At 36.0% G+C, this 24,526-nt stretch overlaps 1 protein-coding gene across 2 annotated transcripts; it reads left to right on the top strand.

Annotated features, from left to right (window-relative positions):
• AP1AR (adaptor related protein complex 1 associated regulatory protein) lies at positions 1-22,806 on the top strand. Of its 2 annotated transcripts, XM_026668701.2 has the most exons (10): positions 1-397; positions 6,493-6,541; positions 9,574-9,600; positions 10,833-10,858; positions 12,425-12,521; positions 14,210-14,308; positions 16,721-16,773; positions 17,141-17,214; positions 18,268-18,396; positions 21,128-22,806. In XM_026668701.2, exons 1-10 carry the CDS (start codon positions 318-320, stop codon positions 21,391-21,393), a joined length of 900 nt encoding a protein of 299 aa, XP_026524486.1. In that variant the 5' UTR covers positions 1-317; the 3' UTR covers positions 21,394-22,806. The 2 variants fall into 2 exon arrangements, with proteins under 2 accessions (XP_026524486.1, XP_087819091.1); XM_087962965.1 differs by lacking the exon at positions 14,210-14,308 and having other exon boundaries at positions 5-397.
• Positions 22,807-24,526: the final 1,720 nt, after the last annotated feature.

A 24,526-nucleotide genomic window follows, 5' to 3' on the forward strand; every position in this document is an offset into this window, starting at 1 on the left:
GGATGAATGAGGCGTGGGCGTGGCTGACGGCCGCACGCGACTGCCCAGCTCGCCGTCACAACGTGAAGGGAGGGGGCCCGTGAGGCAGGGGAAAGGAGCGGAGTCGCTGCTTTGCTCGGCGCCGCCGCCGCCGCCGTTCTAACGGCTGGTCGCCGCCGCGTGTGCCCCTTTCTCCTCCATGCACGAGAGCCGGAGCCGTCACAGCTGTTGCCCCGCCATTTCTTTCTTCCGCTCGCCGCCGAGGGACCGTGGTAACCGATTCCGGCGCTCCGTCGGTGGGTGACCGAGCGCCCCCGGCCGCCCTCTCTCAGCATGCCATGGGCAACAGCTGGGCGGCGCAGTGGTGTTGCTGGGTCTTCCCGAGACGGGAAGCGGGACGCCTCCAACGAGGAGGAGGGTAAGCCCGGTGGGACGTCAGGGCTGGGCCGGTTGCCTTCCATGCCGCCTTTCCGGGGCAATTCAGGACAGGCCGGCCCTGTGACGGAAAGGCAGGGAGCCCTTCCCCGCTTTGCTTCGAGGTGCCTTGGAAGAGGGGAATTCAGCCAGAATTCTCGACCTTGTTAACCCGGGAGGGTTGAATAAAGCCTCCATGGTCACCGGCAGTCTATCTGAACCCGAGTGAACGGCGGGCAGGCGTGCCTGAAGGCGCTGGCCTTCCAGCCATGCCCGGAAGGGACGTGGAGGGGGAGGTTTCCGGAGATATCAGGTTGGCCTCTGCGGCGTAGAGTTAAGTGACCTCAGTCTGGTGGAGCTGCAGTGGGCTGCCGTCCACGTGCGGATCGAAGGTCCCCGCAAGAGACAGGCAGCCACCAGCTCACCCTGGCTGAAAACAGGGGTGATGACGGGTGTCTTTAACGAAACGATAGGATCAGGTGGTATATTGGGGCTTCTCGACTTGCACGTGGGCTTTCTAATTAAGTCTGGTGGTGTGGAGTGAATAAACGATTTTAGAACAGAACAGAATTCTTTATTGGCCAAGTGTGATTGGACCCACAAGGAATTTGTCTTTGGTGCATAAGCTCTCAGTGTACATAAAGAAAAAATTAAAAATACATTCATCAAAAATCATAAGATACAGCACTTAGTGATGATCATAGGTTACTAATAAGCAATCAAATCATGCTAGGGAACAAAACAATATCAATTGTAAAGATACGAGCAACACGGTTATAGTAGTAAGTTGGAAGAGATAGGTAATAGGAAGGATGAGATGAATAATTAGTAATACAGTCTTACGAAATAGTTTGACAGTGTTATGGGAATTAGTTGTTTAGCAGAGTGATCGCATTAGGGGAAAAATAGACTCATTTGCTATACTTACAGGCCAATTCAGGTATGTGCTTAATTGTGTTCACAGCAAAGTGATAGCCAATAATTTGGCGGCCTTTCCTATTTGCCTGGGATAGGGATGAGGATAGGGATAGAAAAGAAATAGAATAGGAATAGAATAGCGTAGCATAGCATAGCATAGAATAACTATTGTCACTGAATGTGCATAATCAGCAGACATTAAAATGAAATTTCGTTGCATACATCTCTCAAAGGCTGGAGTATTATTTGAGGATAATACTAGGTTGAGAAGAAGGAAGTGGGCAGGTATAAATAGTTTCCTTTTGATGAGCACATTTTATTTATTTCCACATTTTCATAGGCCTCCTATGGATAAAAGGGGCAATAATTCAGCCTATAGCCCTGCAGGCAATTGCTATTAACTTTTTTTTTAACCATACAATTTAGTGTGACTGCATGAGTCATTGAGCGGAGCATGGATTTAGATTGAGGAAGGTAGTGACAGTCCTAGCACATATTCAAGCTCACATTACAGCACCTTCCTAGTTCAAACGTGGCTTCCCATGGCCTCTCCCAGTCCTGAAGGTATCCCATGCCCCACTTCACACCCTGCAGGGTGCCACACACTCCTCTCCAGACCCTCAACCCAGTTTAGTCCACTTACCTTTTTTATAGATCTTCTTCGGAAAGCAGCCAGTACATTCTATACAGAAGCCGAGGGATAGATCAGCCAGTTTTCCTTGAAGCTAATCTACCACGTAGCCTTACTAAACAGGAGCCATATGGTGGTTTCCTGAAAGTGGGTGCCATTTTGGGAACAGCCACAGTGAATTGTGGCCACTCCAAAATGGAGCCCTGCTTCTGGAATGATGCCAGGTAGCCACAGTACTTTATAGGGAGCAGATTGGGAAGATCTCCTCTTCTTGAAGGCAATCGCTGTCTATATTATGTTAATCACTATACAGTCTCACTATACAGTATTTCAGTTTACTATAAGTACATTAAAGGAGAAAAGTACTGGAATATTTATAGTCTTAAGAATACTGGAAAGGGATTATTATTATTGTTATTATTATTATTTTCAAGTCACTCATTGTAACTGCCAGGATGAGACTGCAGTTTTGTTGGCAATTTTTTGGAAGTGGTTTAGCATTGTCTTCTTTCTAGGGCTGATTGAAAGTGACTGGCCTCAAATCATTAATCTCTATTTTCTAGTCTGATGCCACCAGTTCTCTTAAATATCTCAAAAGATTTCGCATAGAACACGGGTGTCAAACTCACCACATCACCTTGCCGTCACATGACATTTTGTGACGTTTTTCCCATTCGCAGAGCTGGGCTGGGCGTGGCCTGTACATGACATGTGTGGCCTGTGGGCCACCATTTTGACAACCCTGATATGGAACATTAAGGCCTGTTATCCTTAGTTCCAGGTAACAGAACACTGAAAAATATAGATAAATTGTAGGAAGACAGGTTCTTGAGTGGTAGAAAAAAGACTTGTAAATTTGAAACAATTTAGCAATGGAACAAGTTACATCACAACTTCCTTTCACTAATATAAATGAAGGCATCCACTTGTCAAAAATATTTTAATTTGGATTCTAACACTGAGCAAGTGATTGAATTCATGGGTTTAATAGACACCTTTTATTAAAAGCCAGGATGAATAGTTTATTTAGCAGTAAAGATATATTGAAAATGTACACTGCTCAAAAAAACAAAGGGAACACAAAAATAAGACATCCTAGATCTGAATGAATGAAATATTCTAATTAAATACTTTGTTTATTACATGGTTGAATGTGCTGACAACAAAATCACACAAAAATTATCAATGGAAATCAAATTTAGCAACCCATGGAGGTCTGGATTTGGAGGTACACTCAAAATTAAAGTGGATAAAAACACTACAGGCTGATCCAACTTTGATGTAATGTCCTTAAAACAAGTCAAAATGAGGCTCAGTAGTGTGTGTGGCCTCCACGTGCCTGTATGACCTCCCTACAATGCCTGGGCATGCTCCTGATGAGGTGGCGGATGGTCTCCTGAGGGATCTCCTCCCACATCTGGACTAAAGCATCCCCCAACTCCTGGACAGTCTGTTGTTGCAATGTGATGTTGGTGGATGGAGCGAGACATGATGTCCCAGATGTGCTCAATTGGATTCAGGTCTGGGGAACAGGCGGGCCAGTCCATAGCATCAATGCCTTCATCTTGCAGGAACTGCTGACACACGCCAGCCACATGAGGTCTAGCATTGTCTTGCATTAGGAGGAACCCATGGCCAACAGCACCAGCATATGCTTTCACAAGGGGTCTGAGGATCTCATCTCGGTACCTAATGGCAGTCAGGCTACCTTTGGCGAGCACATGGAGGGCTGTGCGGCCCCTAAAGAAATGCCACCCCACACCATTACTGACCCACTGCCAAACCGGTCGTGCTGGAGGATGTTGCAGGCAGTATGCTCCACCGCGTCTCCAGATTCTGTCACATGTGCTCAGTGTGAACCTGCTTTCATCTGTGAAGAGCACAGAGCGCCAGTGGCGAATTTGCCAATCTTGGTGTTCTCTGGCAAATGCCAAACATCCTGCACGGTGTTGGGCTGTAAGCACAACCCCCACCTGTGGACGTCGGACCCTCATACCACCCTCATGGAGTCTGTTTCTGACCATTTGAGCAGCCACATGCACATTTGTGGCCCACTGGAGGTCATTTTGCAGGGTTCTGGCAGTGCTCCTGTCCCTCCTTGTACAAAGGCGGAGGTAGCGGTCCTGATGCTGAGTTGTTGCCCTCCTACCGCCTCCTCCACGTCTCCTGATGTACTGGCCTGTCTCCTGGTAGCGCCTCCATGCTCTGGACACTATGCTGACAGACACAGCAAACCTTCTTGCCACATCTCGCATTGATGTGCCATCCTGGATGAGCTGCACTACCTGAGCCACTTGTGTGGGTTGTAGACTCCGTCTCATGCTACCACTAGAGTGAAAGCACTGCCAGCATTCAAAAGTGACCAAACCATCAGCCAGAAAGCATAGGAACTGAGAAGTGGTCTGTGGTCACCACCTGCAGAACCACTCCTTTATTGGGGATGTCTTGCTAACTGCCTCTGCTTTCTACCTGTTGTCTATTCCATTTGCACAATAGCATGTAAAATTGATTGTCAATCAGTGTTGCTACCTAAGTTGACAGTTTGATTTCACAGAAGTGTGATTGACTTGGAGTTACATTGTGTTGTTTAAGTGTTCCCTTTATTTTTTTGAGCAGTGTATATTAGACCAGACAATTGCATTTTTTACATCAGCATAGGATCATTTATGCTTGAATATTTTTCAGTGTTCCGTATATTAATCTAAACTGAAATACACACCCTTAGGAATCTGGAAGCTGTGAGAAATACAAAACAAGTCTGGTAGGCTATAGTTTTTAAAAATATAAATGGCTTTCTTTGATTGTCTATTGCTCCCAGGATATTTTTGTTTTCCAAAGGTGATGATTAATTTTTCTAGTGCCAAAGGATTCACAAGTTTCTTTTGAAACTGGAACTCTACTTATTTTATGATCAATGCAATAGAAAATAAATCTCACCTTGCTCTTTATTTTGAAGATACACAATTTGAAGTAGTGTATCAAAATAATCTAAAAGCCCTGTTTAATCATAGATATCTTCAATGAACCAAGTGAATAAATGACAATATGTACATCATGATGTCCACAAGAAAATGCATTGGATCTTATAACAAATATATAATATCATGGTGTGTATTTTATTTTGACATAATTGTGGCTTATTATATAGTTGCCTTTGGCTTAAATTGTTTGTTGTAAAGGAGCCTTCTTTGTGCTGCAGGTATAATTAGAAATCCAGTCATGTGTAATTTCAGCATCTTCATTGTCAACTTTCATTTCAAACCCAGAGGAATCACATCATTATTATTTAAGTGCTTATGGGAATAAATATAATTAGAGCTTTGGGATTACTTTTATTATCCTATCTGGAGAATAACTAAATTTATAATACTCCTTTATTTTGTGGAAAGTAATAGGCGTCATGCACTTCCTTTAAAAACAGTCTAGGACCTCATTTTACCGGCCTCGGAAGGATGGAAGGCTGAGTGAACCTTGACCTGTCAGGATCAAATTCATCGCTGTGGTCAAAGTTAGCCTGCAGTACTGTATTGTAAACACTGGACCACCAAGGCTCCCAATTGAGCTTTCTCTGGGAGAAGAGTGGATTTTTCAATTCATCAAACACCCTCCGTTGCTCCAGATGGTCAGTGTTTTTCAGAAAGGAGTAAGGGGTAAAAAATACTTACCCTTTTCATAGCTGATACATATTTTTACATACCATATATGTTAAAGACAGGCTTTACTGTCTTTAATAATTTCTTTCATAGTATTACATTGAATATATCCAAAATACATAAATAATATCAGTGATGTGTAGAACACACATTGCAATCCAGCTGTGTTCAATACATGTGCCAAGCCCTTATTTACAGGGTCAGTGCAACATCATTTATTCACTTGAGAACATGGCATTTAGAATGCTAGATAGATAAATTAATGTTCTACAAAATAGACCGGTCATTCTAATTCTTTTCTTCTAGAAGGATAGGAAAGGAGATTCAACTGTACACCTTGCCATTCTGCTAATATATGCTGGCAGAAATTACAGTATTGCAATATAGCAGAGCTAGGTGATTCTTTTCAATTATTCAGATATATATTGTTTCCAAATTAGGCTTGTATATGGTTGTTTGGCTCACCCATTGCTTTATACTGCCACAAGGTCCAATTGGTTTTGTATTAATGTAATAAATTGTGATTTATTCAGAAAACCAAGTCTAAACAAACATGGTGTGATGTGATATGTAAACTCTGTCTGCAGAATATTTTTAGTATGCCATACCTAACCCTAACGCTAGCAACTCTTGATTTGGGAATCATAAGTTCTAATTTCATGCCTTTCTTTGCTACATATATCCAAGACTGTGTTCAAGCTTTTATTAAAAGAGTATTTTAAGAAAAGCAGGGCATGTAACCATGTGCAGCTTGTCATGACAAAGTTTTGAAAAGTGTAGTATCCAATATTATACATGGGAGGTTATTAAACAGATTCTAATGAGGAAAAAATTATTCTCATGACTTTTGAAATATAGCAGTAATTCTGCTATAAATACTGATGGTTTATATTCTAGATCAAAGTACTTCAGGACATGCTCAACAGGAGAACATTTCACTATAGAGGTAAGTAATATATTTTAATTACCAGTGTAGTCATATTATGAAATTAGCACAATGTTTTTCTTATTGCAGATTTGCTGGCTGAAACATTATGCAATAAATAAATAACTTTGAGCAGTTACTAATTTCAATCACATCAATTTTGAACAATCTGTTCTTAATAATGACAACCTACTGTGTTTCTCACAAAATAAGACCGGGCCTTATTTTTTTTTGAGGGGTGACTTAATTTCCTCCCCCCACGCACACCCCCACCTAGAATGCCACACGCATTCACCTTGCTACAAGGCTGCTAGAAGCACCCCGATGGCAGAGTCACAGGCCCGCTTCTATTGGCCGATAGAAGCAGCCTCGTGGAGCGCCCTGCAGGCAGCCACGCCTCACCACGAGGCTGCTTCTATCAGCCGATAAAAGCGTAGAAGCGGCCTCGTGGCGAGGTATGGCTACGCATCAGGTTCCCAACTGTAAACTCAATCGCGTACGATTGAGTTGTCAGAGTAAATATCAGACGATCTCAAGATTCCTGCTGCATTTCTGCTTCCTGAACCAGCCGCTCTTCTTCGCCCCCTCAGATAGCCCTATTTCCCCCCCGCCCTGATTTCTAATAGGAGCGCTCCGCGGGCAGCCACTCTTCGCCATAAGGCCGCTTCTATCGGCCGATAGAAGCGGCTGGTGACTCTGCCCTCGGGGAGCTTCCATCGGCCAATAGAAGTGGCCTCATGGCAAGGCGATACTGCCCGCGGGGCGCTTCTATCGGCCAATAGAGGTGAGTCTGCCCGTGGGGTGCTCTAGCCAAGGCTACCTGCACAGGGCTCCTAAAGGCAAGTTTCCCCCCCTGCCCTTCCCCCCCATTTCTCTTCATCTCGTATAGTTCAAGCGATGTGAGACATGGTGGGGAACACATGGTTTAAATAGGCCTAAATTTTGGGGGAGGGGCTTCATTTCACCTTATGCTTAGAAAACATGCTGGGCCGTCCTATTGGGGGGGGGGCGTATTGTCAGAGAAACATGGTAATTAAACCACTATATGCAATGTTTTATGTTCATTAAAATGCAAAGAACACATAAAACTGTAACCTTGGGATAAAGTAAATGTAATAACATTCATGCAGTTATGAGCTGTGTATGTTCCATTATGTGACTGGGTAAAAAGGATGGAAGGTGGTGACAAATTACCACCTTCTTTGAGCTCTCTGGTTCCTTAATATTTGTATCCTACTTTTGCTGGTTTTGGTTCCCTTTCCTGACATAAACAGCATTTTCCTAGGATTGCCCTAAGAATATAATTTCCCAAAGCTGCAAAAGTCAAACATTAGAAAAATTATAAATGGCAGAAGAAAATCTGTGGCTTCCAGTTACCAGAAGACTTTCAAACATCAAACGATCAGTGAAATATTGCATGTATGTGATTGCAAATGGCTACTAAGCAGACAAAACTCTTCTCTCACCAATATTTTTGCTTTTCCTAGAAATTAATTTGCTTCAGAAATGAGAGAATATCCCAAAGAATATTAAAAGAATACTGTTTAAAATAATTCAGATGAAAGTTAATTTGTTTGATGACCATCTAGTTTTTGTTAATTGCAGTCTTAGCCCACTTAATCTTCATTAAGAACGTTAATAATTTGACAGGTGTACACATGAATCTTACTAAATTGAAAACAATTTATTTTAATATAGAAAAAAATTATAAGTACATTACAGAGCTTATCAGGCACAAAATTAACATAAAATACCTCAGTTATTTGAAGGTAATCATGTCTAAAATGTTAAAGATGCGCTTCATAATTTACACCTATTGGATATATTAAGAATGTTATTCAAAGGTTAATTCATGGAAATCATTAAATCTATCTTGTTTAGGGAAGTTAATCGAACTCTAGCATGTTTATTTTTTTATTTCTGCTTGTATTTCTGTTTATTTTATTTCAGTGTCTTCATCTGGCTATTTATAAAGTAGTTATATGACAGAAGATTAACTATACACATGGGGAGAAAGGCATGAGTTGAGACTAAAATTAGGTACAGCAACGCAAATAAAGAAGGAATAAAATATTCACAATTTATGTGATAAGATTGAATATTTATATTTATAACATCAGAATATTTTCTAGATTTAAATTTGATTTAAATATTATATTCTATTATTGTTTTAAAGCTGTTCAAAAGAGGTAAACTTCAAACTCTTTTTTGTACCATCATACTTCATCCCCAAACCGATCAGAAAAAAAAAGACTTGAATATCTAATATTTATGAGATTTGATCAAAATATCTACAGGTACTTTATAGGATTTGAAGACAGTTTAAAATATTTAAATCAAGTGCCTAAACTGTTTTTGGACTTCTCCAAAAACGGGCAAAACCAAATTTAAACAAATATCAGGAGACATTAATTGCAGTTGCTACATAGAAGTTGTGTTCAGTAAAACTAGAGATAAGCCCAAGGTTTTGGCAAAGAAAGCTGTACCTAAATTAGATCATATGTACATATAATATGTGGTGGTCTTATATAAAAATTCAAAGGTTTTGGCAAATAGTTTGTATTCAAATAAGGAAAATAAATAAAACAAAAAATTGTCCTAGATCCTAGGTTAGACTTATTATCTTTATTTAATGAAGCAAATGAAAACTGTGATATAATTTTATTATCTGTACACAAAGTGGAATAAATTTATATACTCCCAATACAAATGCTAATGCATGGTCAGAAATTTATTAATTTAAAAATCAAACTGAGCAATATATTTTTTCCATTGTTTTCTACTATATCATATATATATATATGTATATGTATATGTATATATACATACACACACACACACACATACACATATATACATATATACACACACCAAATTATATATTTGTACTATGCACTTAAATTTAAAATGATAATTTACAGTTTTTATTAAAAAATAGCTGCTAAGCTTTACTACACCTGACATTTATTTTGTCTGAAGTAGATATATATTTGGTATTTCACTAAACACATTATTTATGCTTGATTAATTGAAATATTATATCTTATTTTCAGTTTGAAAACCTAGTGGAAAGTGATGAAGTAAGTTCTTCATACTGACCTTATTAAGTTCAGTAGATGTATTATATATGCAAATTAGTTTATAAGGTATTTGAAATTAGAGCAACTAAAAGTGTTGTGAACTGGAAAACTGTTTAGAAGAGGTTGCACTTAAGATTTATTTAATTCTTAGAATTAATTATTGCACTACTACATTTAGTTTCTGGCATCTGTGCAGAATGATGGGGAAATGTTATACGCCATGTTTTAAGAATAATCACAATTTTGTGTTATTTAAATTATGTTCTTTTTAGACAAATTATATATTCATAGTGTTATGTAATAATCATTTGGGGGAAACTTAGCTCTTTCATCAGGGAAAATAATGTTGGCTTTTTCAAAAGAATGCTAATAAATATCCAGTTATTTTATACACCTCAATGTAGACAGACAGACAGATAAATATAGATATAGATATATAGATATTAGGAGAGGATTCAATTCTAGAAGCCTTTTATATGGGCTTTTCCCCTTTGCTTGCTGAACTTGCCTCTGACATACTTTGAAGTAAAAATTTATAAGCACCTTCAATATAAATTAATCATAAGATACATGTATAATATATTTAATGTAAATATAGGTTTTGTATAAGAGATTGGCACAGTATCCAAGATTTTGTTTGTAAAGTGGATCTTTATTTTTTTAATAATAAATCCTCTCATTTGGTTAAGAAAGATAAATTACACATCTTGTTTGTGATCTTTTCATCCTTTAAGAAGCCCTAATAGCTATCTTTATAGCTGAGAAGCTCTGAGTGAATATCCAGTTTCTCACTAACCATGAGAAACCACAGTCCTGTGAACAGATTTGCTTCTGTGACGTTTAGTGTAACTGTAAGAGGCAAAACAATTCAATCTTAAGATATAATTTGAAATAAAATAAAAATAACACATCTGTTGATCAACTGATAATCCCATTAAAGAATTGATATTTGCTTTGAAATGTGCATTCCTTAGACTTGCTGCTCAATCTGATTTTAAAAATCCAGAGAGTTGCAGTTCCACTTCAGAGAAGAATAGAAGAAGGATTTACATATTATTGCCTGAAAATATAACAATAGATGTTTTTCTAAATATTTTAATTTGACAGTTTTATATTGATTTGATATTTTAAAAGATTGGGGGTTTAAAGTTACAGATTTCAGATCAATTTTGAAAGTAACTTTATAATTAGATTCATTTTTAAAAAGCATTACATTTTATTTTTTTAAACAGGGCGAAAGTCCAGGAAGCAACCAAAGGTATGAGTTTATATTCACGTATTGATTTGCTTTCCATTCTCATATATGCTCCTTGCTTTGTTCTTTTTAATCATCTACTTTTTCAATTTAATTCATTTCAGCAAATTGACATTTTTGAAATCTAAAATACTTACTTGATTGTAATGTTAGTTCTTTTAAAAATATATATTTCATAGAAAGTTATTTTTAATCATTGGAATATCATTTGTAAGACAAATTCTGTAGTTATGGGCCTAGAAAGTTTCTTCTTCATGGGTTCGCAGAAAAGCATAAGATGGTTATCTCTGACTAATGGGAAGACTTGCTGATTTTTAGAGAAAATCTCTAATAGTGGAATTCTTGAGATTAAGATAAACTAAAGCGAAGTATGAAATGCAGATATTGGATTTCAGAAAAGTAGATTAACCTAGTGAACTGTTCCATAAGAACGTTAATCAGTAGCTCCTCATTAAAGTAGACAGGTATGCAGTGAGATGTCATAGGATTTGGTCCTTGTTTTAATTCTCTTCAACATATTCATTAATGATTTGCATGAAGAGGTGGAGAACATTTATCAGTTACACAAAAGGTCACAATGTGTTTTGTCTCAAAAGGAGGCTTTTTCCTCTGAATGTTTGGGAAAACTTGCTAATGAGAAATTAAATTCAATTGTAGAACTACTTACTAAGGAAGATGGTAAATACAGATGTGCAGGATGGAGCAATTCATCTGTGATACCTTTACTTTTCTGTTGAAACATTATGTTTTTCTTTTGTCAAAACATTCTGGAGTTGGTTTATGCATATTGTCCAGATAGTGATTTGTGGTGCTGGACATGATCCAATCCCAAACACTCCATTTTGGTTTGTGGTGAATTCTTCTCATTGGATGAGTTAATGTGATTGCTCAGCCCTCTGTTAAAATACTTTAATTTAGAGTCCCACAGTGGAAAGGATGGTGAATTGGATAAAAGAACATGGATCATAGTAAATTTAGTAAAAATATGCACTATACAAAAGCAATTGTATACTATATGTTTTTAAAAATATTTAAAATGCTAACTACTTGTGAAGCCTCTTCTGTTTCAGTATAATTTGAGTAATAAGATTTAAAGCTGAAATATCAGCAAAAATATATGCAAAACATCACTTTTCTATTGGATGTGAGGTTGAATTTGGCTCTTGTTGTTTATTTTGGTTTGTTTGTTTTTAATTGACTGTTGCAATAGCACTTAGACTTATATACAGCTTCACAATGCTTCACAGCCCTCTCTAAGCAGTTTGCAGAGTCAACATATTGCCCTCAACAATTTGGGTCCTCATTTTTCTGACCTCAGAGGAATGGAAGCCTGAGTGAGAATCAAACTGGTGGCAGTCAGCAGAATTAGCCTGCAATGCTGCATTCTAACCACTGCACCACCATTGCTCCTATAATGACCAGTTGTCTCGGCACTCAGAAAAGATGCCTCAGTACAGATTTGTATGCCGAAAATTTCTTAACCTTCTAATTCTTAAACATTGAAACTGACATTCCAACTCTAAAGAGATCAGAATGACGGGCGTGGCACTCTTTCTTCTTTTTCTTCAGACCTCTGACAGAAGAAGAAATCTCTGCTCTTCAAGAAAGGCAATATAATTCCATTGCTGAAAAACAGAGAACTTTAGATGACAAGCTTCAGTCAGAGGTAACCATAATAACCTCTTTGTGCATGGACAAATAATTTCTAGTAGCACACAAATAATGTGTTTTCATAATTCGCTGGTTGAAGATGGAAACTTTGTGAGTGAAGCATCCAATGTGGATATTGTAATATTGAAATTAAAGGGACTGAGTGAGGAGGAAAAAATACCAAGCAGAAATGTTGTCATGAATGAAAATAAATTCATAGGGAAATGGTTTAGATAAATGTTACTAAAGTTTAGTATAAAAGGAGCAGCTAGGTATTAGCTTGGAGTGCTAGATAAATGTTGACACAAAGAGGACAAAATATTTGTGCAGTCATTTCTTATTCAAAGGCCCAGTAGCCAAAATCATTCCAAGCTTCCAAAACTGATGGTTATGGTTTGGCTTCTGAGTATTTTGTGTGACCCTCTCCTCGTGTACCACTTGATCTGCATTGAAAGCTTCAAACCTTGGACCCAGATTTACAGTCAGTGCTTTTATGGAGTCTGGAATAATTGTCTAAATTGGGTAGTATCTTCAAATAGCAACAATGTAGTTTTTTTCTGTGAAGAGAAACATTAGAAAGGTTGTGCAGCTGCTAAGGAGATATATCAGATACCTGACTTAATATTGTTTTCCCATTCTGTAACATATTTGTTGTTCTTTTCAGCTAATTTCCTTTTATTTTTATCAAATACTGTATCGATTATTGCTACTTTATTGTTTGCTTTAAGCTACTATAACTATAATGTATCCAGAAAATTTCTAGTTAATGGGTAATTTAGAAATGTATTAAGAAAACAGGAGAGCATGGTAATAGTATATGCCATTGTGAAAAAGATTGTACATGTCTGTTTCAGTATCACTCTGAAAGTTAGAAGTAAAATCAATAGTTAGTTGTATATCCTTTATTATAAAATTGCTTGGCTTAGTTAATGGAAGATCCCTTGCTACTGCTTTACAGTAATAATACTATAAACACAGGGAAAAATGCAAAAATTTGTCCTTTGGGTAGTTGAAGTACTGAAAATGTGTTCTGTAACAAAAATATTTCTCATTATTTGTCTTGTAGAGATACATGCTGTATAATTTAATCTGGTGAGATTTCTTCCCATGTGTTGCAGTTAGAACTCTACATCTATAGAAGCATAAAAATGTGTCTAACTAGGTAACTCCAACAGTAAATAACTGTGCTTTCTGCATATGAAGGCACTCAAGTTTGAAAATAGTTGCCTCAGGCTCAGAGCAGCCACTTCAGTTTAGACCAAGCAACTGTTGTTTGCTTCATGGATATATGTATGTTGCTGCCTAAATACGGGCTCAAATCAATATTACTTTTAGAATGGAAGTAATTATTACTTCATTCTTTATCAGTATTGAAGGACAATTTTTGATCTTCTCCTTTGTCTTACATAAGTTAATACCATTAAATAAAATGTTTTAAATGTCTGCCCTACATTTCAAATAAAAAGGTGTAATAAAAAAAGACATGACTAATTCAACTAAAAAAGATAAAGGAATTTTAAAATAGCATGCATAGTACAATTAAAAGTTGTCTTAAATATGAAATACTTTATTTTTAAATCTTAGTATATTTTATGTTTCAGATTTTTTTATAAGTACCTTTACTTTAAATTTAGTGCACTTACTTTCATAGGAGAGATAGCTAGGTTTTCTTTCGTTAACCATTATTATTTTGTTCGTATACAGTTAGCCATACAAGAGGAGAAGTTAAGAATAGAAGAGGAGACTTTATATGCTGTGCAGCGTGAAAGAGCCAGGGCAGCAAAGCAAAGAAAGTTCGTGGAGGTGAGGGGAAAAGACCCCAAATATATATGTATTAGAGTGTCTATTTATATCTTTCTCTTAGTTTCATGTGCTTTTTAAAACAACATCCAGCATTAACACTGATTTGTAGCAGTTTCTATTTTTTTCTAGTCTCTCACTAGATACTAGCTATAATGCTAAACCAATTTTTTTTACACTTATGGTTCATACCATGTAGATAAGTTGCTAATGCTCTCTGATTTGTATTTTTTTTTCTTTTGGCCAATAAAAATTGCTGAACAAATAAAGAAGTCCTGTCCATGTTTGTTTAATATAATATGTATGCCAAGATCCTTGTCTTCTTTCTATTTTAAACTCCAGCATTTATTGGCTTTAACTTGTGAATAAATCATAATATTTCAGTATCTATATTTGCACACGAAGCTGTTCTATAGAATTGTTAATTCACAAAAATAGGCTCAAATGTTTAATTCTGCGTTAGCAGTTTAGTGTAAAATCTTATGATTTATGATGAATGTACTGTTATGATTATTATGATCATGATTTATCACTTATTTGTATGTACTGAGAATTTATGCACTGGAGAAAAATTCCTTGTGTGTCCAATCATACTTGGCCAATAAAGAATTCTATTCTGTTCTAAATACAGTATTTGGTCTTATTATAAATTGTTGACTGGCAACAAAGAAGGAAGGGAGTATTTTGCCAAAAAAAAAAAAGTAAAGAACTTGAATATTAAGGATGTAGAGGAAAATCATTGAAAGCAAAAAGGGAAATGTAATATAATCCATAAAGTAAATCTGAAAACCAACAGGAAATAGTCAGTGGCATTTCATATTATAGGATACATAGAATGAGATCTCAATTATGACATTTACTGAAAACTGTCTGTAATATTAATATATTTCAGCTATATTTGCCTCAGAGTGTAGTTGGGAATAATCATGTATGTTCTTACTCTCTTTGGAATATGAATAGAATCATTGTTATTACAATCATCCATAGATAAATATTAGTTTTGATTTTTAAACAATTTGTAACTTTATGTCTTTCCATTCTGTTCTTTTCACTAGTATTTTTTTATGCTCAACCTTTCTGAGTTTAATTTTACCTGTTTGTTGTTTTTTGTTCCTTCTTTGAAATAGGTTTCTAGCACAAATGTCAACATTGGGGTCTTTACACACTACAGAAGTTATAAACTGTCAAATAATGTCTGATCTCACATTTTAAAACTGCTTCTTCGGTAATCAGGGAATATGCATGAGCAAATTAGGAACTTGAATTCTTGTATCTCCCTCTGATAGGTTTTCTGGCTCATTAACTGATGGCCTAACAAGGCTAATATTGTTGAAGTCTCCTACAAAACAACATTATACTTTAGCTGATTTTAAGAGCCCTGCAAGGCAGTTTACTTATGAATTGATACCTACAAGAAAGTAACAAATTAGGTATTTTCCTCTCAAGCCAGATATTTCAGGAGAAGAGAGATTGTTAGAAATCTTTGTTGTTTGCCCACATTTCAACAAATCTCTAGGGATTTGTTTGTTTGCTTATTGAAAATGATTCCAAATCAAAGGTGAGTGGAACATCAGGGCCAAAACACATTAAGGTCATAGAAATAGTAGCATGCAGACTAGTAGCCCAAAAAAATCAAGACTGAAATTATTTGCTATGCGAAAGGCTACAGAATAAGTAACAACGGAGAGTGCACATGTGTGTGTAAAAACATACTATGCTCAGGAATCTGACACAGCTTGTTGGATTGTGCCCTTTATATAGAAAAAAGTGAGAGATGCCATTGTTTCAAAGGCTCCTTTACTGAAGATACGAATAGCCCAGTTCAAAAAGCGAATTAGATGATTACTTTCTACAACAGTTCCACATACTAAGCTGCTTTTACGTATTACTCATTTAGAGAAATGCATTTTTTTTCAAGCAAAGGAAATGTCTTAATATTCTTTTTTCTACACTTTCAAAAGCAGGTATTTATTTTGCCTTCACCATACAATATTACCTTTTCAAGAATTAGTTGATCTATGATCTCAGCATCAGGCTAACTATTGCAGATTGAATTCTCTAATTCTTAATTTGTTTCAAGGTAGAATTCTCAGAGATATCATGAAAATTGTTTTTGTTCATTTACAAGCAATAATAAATTATGGAATATTTTAAAAAATATTTTTAACTCATCCTCATATTTGAATTGTCTGATCTTATAATTTTGGACAGTCTATATTACTTTTATTCACATAACATACATTCCAGTGATAACGAGAAACAATATATCAGACATAGAGTGCAAGCAAACTTATGTTATTTTGTTGAGTACTGACCCTAGAAATTGATATGCTATGATAATATTGCTTATACTCTTAACTTGGAAGATCTTATCATTAAGTGGCTGTTTCTTTTTTTCCCCCTTATTTTTGTTAGCAACAAAAATTGCAGAGAATAACTCAGAAAGCAAATCACGGAGATGCCCAAAGGTAAGAGGAACAACTAAAGTTGAGGAAGAGGAAGAGGAATTTTTAATAAGCAGTAAGTCAGAAACTATTTAAAATTTGAATTTCAAATAGTAGAATTGTATACCTTACATGTTTAACAGAAAATATTGAAAAAAGGCAAGAACAAAGCAAAAGCTAATGCTATCTCTTTTAGAAATCCAATTGTATTAGATAAGGTTTTCAGTTCTACTTATGATCATCCATAAATGAATTTTGGCAGCCACTTATGCAACATTCTTTTCTTAAAATAAAAACAAAGTTAATACATTTTGTCAGCATAGTAGACCTGTTTTCATTTCCAAAATATTTTTCTGAACATAGGCCTACTTGGTATAACTTTTTTTTACAGTTCTATGGTAGAAGAAGACTTGGATTCTTATTTGAGAAATGTAAAACTGCCATATGAAGCTTTCCGCACTAGTAGTAAGTTTTCTATGTATATATTTTCTACAATTTCCCCATTTGTAATTTGCTATTTTCACCTACATGTCAGTGAACATAAAACAGCCTCTGATGTCTTATATGACTATGAATTGCAATCATTCAATTCCTTTTGAAACAAGCAATGTCTCCTTACTTCTGAAAGACATCATTACTTTCTTTTATTTAGGAGGCTGTATGTATGTATGTATGTATGTATGTTTGATGAAAGATAAACGTTGGAAAGATACGTTTTCAGATTCTGATGTAGTTCCTACATCGTCTCCAAGAGGTTTACCTAGCTCCATGATATAGAAGAGCAAGAGGCAGAGGTCAGAATCAAGAGAGGACTCATCCTATAATCACTATTTTCTCATGAGTGGTCCAAGTCCAGCCCCCTCTTTATTTCCATTAACTGTTGTCTAGCACCAATTTAGTGCTGACCATTCGTTGACTAGATTCTGAGCCATGGTGGTGCAGTGGTTGAATGCAGTGTTGATTCCGCCCACTGCCAGAAGTTTGATCCTGAACGGATCAAGGTTGACTCAGACTTCCATCCATTAGTAAAATGATGACCCAGATTGTTGGGGGCAATATGCTGACTTTGTAAACCACTTAGAGAGTGCTGTATATAAATCTAAGTGCTATAGACATGAGCAATAAATCAGCTGAACTAGAACGTGTGGTCCTGATTCTTTGCACCCAACATATCCATAGTTAATTTTTGGAAACTTATAGATGGCTTTAGGAAGAAAAGATTGTTTTCCTTTATCAGAAGTTCCTGTGGAACCAAGTTTTGTTTTTAGGAACTCCAGTCCATTACTTGACTAAACATTAATATTGCTAAAATATTCATTTAACTGTTTATTATTATTGAAAAAAATTTAAAAATGTTGTAAATCAATTCCTTTTACTAAAGTCCTATTACTTTATAAAATAAATTATAAAACTTTGTTGAGAACTTATCAGTGTGCAAATGAGGAATTATTTTTCATGTCCTTTTCCCTTCTATTCCTCTCCTCTTCTGTTCAAGTACATTTATTTTTTTTATTACAGGACTTTCATCAGATGCTACTGTTCTAACACCAAATACAGAGAGCAGTTGCGATTTAATGACCAAAACCAAATCTACAAGTGGAAACGATGACAGTAATTCCTTAGATTTAGAATGGGAAGATGAAGAAGGTATATTTTTATTTATTTATTGGAAATTGTCAAACAAAAACGAGAACAAGAATAAGAGAATAAAAATACAATGACAGGGACAATAGGCACATTAGTGCACTTATGCATGCCCCCTCTACTGACCACTTAAGTATGAAGTAAGGTCCACGGAAGTCAATTTGTGACTGAAACTGTGAAAAACTGTAGCTGAGACAACTGAATCAGGTAGGGCATTCCACACTTTGATAACTCAATTACAGAAACCATATTTTTCACAGTCAAGTTTAGAATGATTTACACTGAGTTTAAAGTAGTTGTTCATGCGCATACTATTGCGATTAAAGCCGAAAAGTCATTTACAGGTAACACATTACTATGTATAATTTTGTATGCAATATATAGGTCTGACACCAAGCGACACAGTTCTAAGTTATCCAAACCAAGAATTTCGAGCTTAGTAGCATGAGGAATTCTATTGTTCTATAATAATGGTTTAATTGATCTAAAGTGATCCAAAACTAATTCAATACAGTGGACACTTTGGGGTTTTAAAAATCAAAACTGCATTATTAAAATTTCATAAGCTGTCTAGGTTTCCAATCCCTCTGAGGGAAGTATGAATAAAGAAGAAATTGCAGTAGGTAATCCTAAACTGTATTGAGGATTTGCATATACATAAACATTGGGCAAGTAATATTAATTTTGAAATACCTGAGTTAATTCATGTAAAATTTGATTTTCCCATTCTCACATGATGAATGTGCTGTGGATCTTGAGAATTACAGATATTTTGAGGATAGTTGCTAGTTGTATCCTAGTTGTTCTATTATTTATAGCAGTGAAACCCATTTTGTGGCCTGCAGACCAATGGCAATCTGCAGTCTTTCTGTATTCATTGGTTACAGTCTGCTCAGTCCCTCAATCCTTCCTCCTTATGTTCACTACTTGGAACTTTTCTGATGGTATATAGTTTCTGTGGTCAGATTATCCACCATCAAGTCGAATATGAATCTCCTAGTACAAGAAGAGATGCAACATCATCCTCACTGATATGAAAGACTTAGAACTCAGAGATTCAGACAAAAGAACATTCTTGACATGGCATGGAATACAAAATAATTCAAATGGTAAATACATTTTAGTACAAAATTAAATTTTAAAAGGCCTTTAAAAATAAAGGTAGAACAAAGCATATGCAAATGTAACTATAAGCATTACCTTATTCATTAAGAAGCATGACTTCCCATGTTTTTAAAAACAGAAACAGGGAGGATGAGTTTGGGTGCCCTCACCCATATTTTTTAAATATTTAGTAGTCCACAATAGCAGAACATTTAGAAATGCACTATAGAGGTAGCTCCCAAATTATGATTGTTTAGCAGCCATTCAATGTTAACAGCAACACTGAACAAATGGTATCTACACCAAGCCCCTGAAATTTCGAACACTTGGTAGCTTGCCCACACCTAGACCTCCAAACCTACCACCACCATCTGTCTCTCTTCCCTGTGGCACTCCTTAGCAGTAATGCTGGGGTTGAAGTAGAGGTCCAGGGCCTTCAGCATCTCATCTTGGCCACCATTGTCTTCAAGCCTCTATTTCAATGTAGTCACTACCAAGGAGTGCTGCCTCAAGCCCCATACCAACAGGCCCCAGTGCCACAGTGCAAAATCCCTGGCACTCTGCTTTGCTGCACCCAACTGACCTTAGCCGTCTTCCATCCCCTGTTAAGTAGACATGCCTGACCTGGCCCTATGGGAGGTAGCTGTGGCTTCACCAGGCTTTCTTCCTGCTCAGGCTCTTGTTGGAATAGCATGGCCCACTCTCACGAGGCTTTGGGAGACCTCAGAAGCTAAGCAATGTGGTTGTGTGATGGCGTGCTTCATGACCACATTGCTTAGCAATACAAATTCCAATCCCAATTACTGTTGTTAACCGAGGACTACCAGTATTCTCCTATTTGCGTTGCAAAAAGATGAATTTTCCTCAGCTATAAATTTTTTTACTACTGAAATAGATATCATTAGAAAAATCAGTATATTGTTGCTCTATTGGCCTCACAGAGCATGCAGAAGAAAGGCTAATACCTGATTATTTATTTATATATTTCTACATAGTACAGAGAATGTTCTACATATCTATATTGCTTAAATATAATCACACAAGAACAATTTTGATGCATGGAAGGTAGAGAAAGTAGACATGTAATATTTGGCAGAATTTAAAGTTTTTTAATGTTAGAATTAATAGAAAAGAGTTTTCAAATGTCTTTCATAGGCTGGTTAAGACAACAGCTGCAGCAAAATAAGCTAAGTAGGATTTTAAAGAAAGATTAATTTTTGTGATAGCACACACTCAATGAGTTTATTTTCTTAATATATTAATTTAGATTGAGTTTGTAACTTACTCATTTGGCCTTCTGGCTGTAAATAAAATTGATTGATTGATTTTCCTAATATATTCCTCATCACAAGTTTTGTCAAGTTTGTTTGAAAGCTGAATTCTGAAACCACACTAAACTTGACTATTGGTGAAGTGGATTCTGTTCCATAAATATCTGTCATGCTGATGTCTTAAATATTTGAAGTACCATAACATTTCCTGGCTGCTACATGGATTTGCCTCCCAATATTAGATATTTTGCAAACAAAATAGTAATTGACTCAGGATGTATCTACATGAAACCTAAGAACCATGGAAAGACAACTTTTAAATCATTCAAGGATTCTATAAAAACATTTTTTAATGGCAGGTATAAACAGAATGATCCCTTTGAGAGAACGTTCAAAAACTGAAGAAGATATTCTCCGGGCAGCATTGAAATTTAATGGCAAGAAAACTGGAAGTAACCCAACTTCCACCTCTGATGATTCTACCGGTTTGGAATGGGAGAATGACTTCGTTAGTGCAGAAATGGATGATAACGGCAATTCAGAGTATGCTGGATTTGTAAATCCTGTTTTAGAACTTTCTTCAACAGACCAAAAAACTTCTGGTGTTGATCAAGAAGTGAGATAATGAAATTGGCCATTGGGTGCCTAGCAGAATGGCTGAAATTGGAAAACCTACAAACCTGTATGGTGCACAATCTTGTAATCACTGCTGCTGCTGCTGCTGCTGCTGCTGCTGCAAAACTTCCTTTTACAATAAGGAAATGATACAGTGACTGCTGTTGGTGACTGAGCTCCAGATTTCTAGAAAAAGAAGGAATCTATGCTACCTTATGTCAATTAAACAATATGGTTTGCTAACAATTGTGGTTTGCTATCTGAACTGAATTGTAAGTGCAATTTTTATAATCTACCTTTTAAATGTTTATACTTGAATGATTCTATTATGTCTGTTTTTAGTTTAAGCATACAGCCGCCTACATTAAATATGGCGTTACAGCTGAATGTTTTAATCAATTGTCCTATTTCAGTCTTTGGGTGGTTTTTTTTTTCTTTAAATACAGTGGTATCTCAGTACTTATCATTAATTGATTCTGGGAGATACAATGAGTACCAAATTGATTTTTCCCATAAGGAATAATATAGTGAGTCACAAGGCAGCCAACACAGACAAGTTCTAGCTTGTGCATTGAGTACTAAGCAATGAGTACCAGGACAAAATGTTCACATCAAAATGCATTGAGTACCAAATTCAATCAGTTTTAAAGCAGTTGAGTAACCAAAGTACCGCTATACCTACATTAACATAATTTTAGCAGGAAATCTGATCAGCACATTTGTACTTGAAGTATGAAACTAAGAATAGGAATTCTACTATGGCTTCCAAAAAACATAGGATGCTGCCTTATATTGAGTCAGTCTTGATCCATATAGCACAATCTTCCAAGCATTGGCACTACTTTCCCAGTTCTCTTGATGTTTCAAGCAATTCCCAGATTTATCTGGAAATGTTGATGACTGGACGTGGTGAAAGCAAACTACATGTTCTGCTATTCAGCTTAAGCATCCCTAACAGTTTTACTTTTTTTCAGTTTAATTTGGTTTGAAAATTAAATAAAGTTTGGGATGTGTTTTTTGTTTATTCCTCCTTGCGTTTTACTGGGATTAAATCTCAAGCACAATATCTTACATTTGAAAGCATTTTCTTTATAAAGCTAAAGCATTATAAATAAAATTTATCATGGCAGTAATGAGCCATGTAACTACAGAAATTTGGAAATATTGAAGACAGCTTTCTTTCAAAACATTGGATACCAAAACGCAGAGGTTTGCATTTTAAGGTTCCACTGTTCTTCCAAATTAAAATGATAAACGCTTCTAATATAGTTACTTAATTTTTAAATTATGTAAACTATTGTCTAATAATTAGTAATTTAGTGCCCTTCTGATTTGTAAAATATCGACAACATGAATATTTTCTTGGCTAAATCAATGCAAATGCACATTCCAATCAAAATATATCTTTCTGAAGTATGTGAAACATTCCATTCTTGTAATTTAAACTCAGTTTATCAGAATAACTTCTGAAAATGGATAGTGATGACACTATTATTCAAAAAATGTTACTTTTACCAGTATGGTTCAATCCCCCCCAAAAAAATCCTTGTACTTAATTGGTTCTAACCATTGAGACTAGAAAACTTATCATAAAACTGTTTTTCTGATGAGACAAAAACTGCTTTGGAATGATGGTTACATTTGTATGATAAAGTAGACATGTCTCTCTCACAAGTATCTGATTTATAACCATTTTCAGAGTATAGCAATGTAGTACTGTAAATCAGGGAGCAGCAGTGTTTACTTCCATACCTCCTTGGGTTGTTGAACTTCATTTTGTCCTACTGGTCATGCTCTAAGCTTCCTAACAAGAGTTTTCTTGCAAAGCATCAATAATGAAATGCCATAGACACACATAGACAACATGATGGCTTCTAGCAGCTGCTGCTACAGTCAAAAGGAAAACCAGAACTGCAACACTGAAAATCATTTGATTTTTAAATTTGTTTCCTTCAAGTCAAGTTTGACACACGCAAAAAAACCTCTTCATGGACATGAAAAAACCCCAAGAGTTACCTTCTCCAACCCACCCACCCACTTTTGTTGTTGTTGTTGCATGACAACAACATCTAGAAGTTGCACGACAGTTTTCTTCCAGTATCTTTTTTCCACTTCTCAGTCTATACTACAGCTATCGTATTGACTGGAATTTCTGTCCCAAGTACTACTCAGATCTGACCTTAATTGGGTTCCAAGGACTGACAAAATTAACCAGAGCTGCCAGCTGCTGAACAAAAGCTGAATATCTCTTTGCTACCAAATGCAGTAGGGGTTTCTAAAACCACTAAAAGGCATACACTAATAACTACATATATTCTACTTGGTAAGCTTGTGCTTGGCATTTGTCTCTTTTCTGCTCTGTAACAAAATTTATTACTGCCACATTGATTCATTTAACTTTTTTATAGATTAATTTATAGGTTATGATTCCAGATTCAGAATATTTATTGTTTACATTATTCACAACTCGAGTTATGGGTTTGAAGAGGGCAACAACAGTAAATAGTTATGATATATTTATATGTAAAAATTTAATGTATACTAAGGCCATCATTTGATTTCTTTTCCTGTGCCTTTTATGTTTAAATTAAAAGACAAATTTTATCATTCACAATACCTTACACAATTTTTTCTTCATATATTGCATTTCTAAAGTAGAAGTTTGCTGCTGAAAAAAATTGAGTTCCGTATTTTCAGTTCTTGGACTATGCTTCATAAGAGATTTTGTACAGTGCAGATATATAGATATATATGTGTGTATGGTTTAATATTTCTGTCACTTCATAAATGCATAAATCCTTAAATGTTTAGATTTATCAAGCTGTGAATAAATTTTTTACGCACTTCATAACTAGCCTTATATTTTTTGAGTCTTATTGTTCCATTATAGAGGTAGTCCACAACCTAACAACACTTTGCTTAGTGAACGTTCAAATTTACATCAGTGAAAAAAAGTGATTTATGATTGTTTCTCACACTTACGACCCCATGGTCATGTGATCAAAATTCAGATCCTTGGCAGCTGGCACCTATTTATGATGTTGCAATATCCCGGGCCATGTGTTCCCCTTTAGTGACCCTCTAACAAGCAAACTCAATGCCTTTTACTGATTATTTTATATAGATGTCCAATTATCTTTTGA

Source organism: Notechis scutatus, chromosome 4 (assembly GCF_049901735.1).
Source record: "Notechis scutatus isolate UNSWTSFEM ecotype Mainland chromosome 4, rNotScu1.2, whole genome shotgun sequence".
NCBI lineage: Eukaryota > Metazoa > Chordata > Lepidosauria > Squamata > Elapidae > Notechis > Notechis scutatus.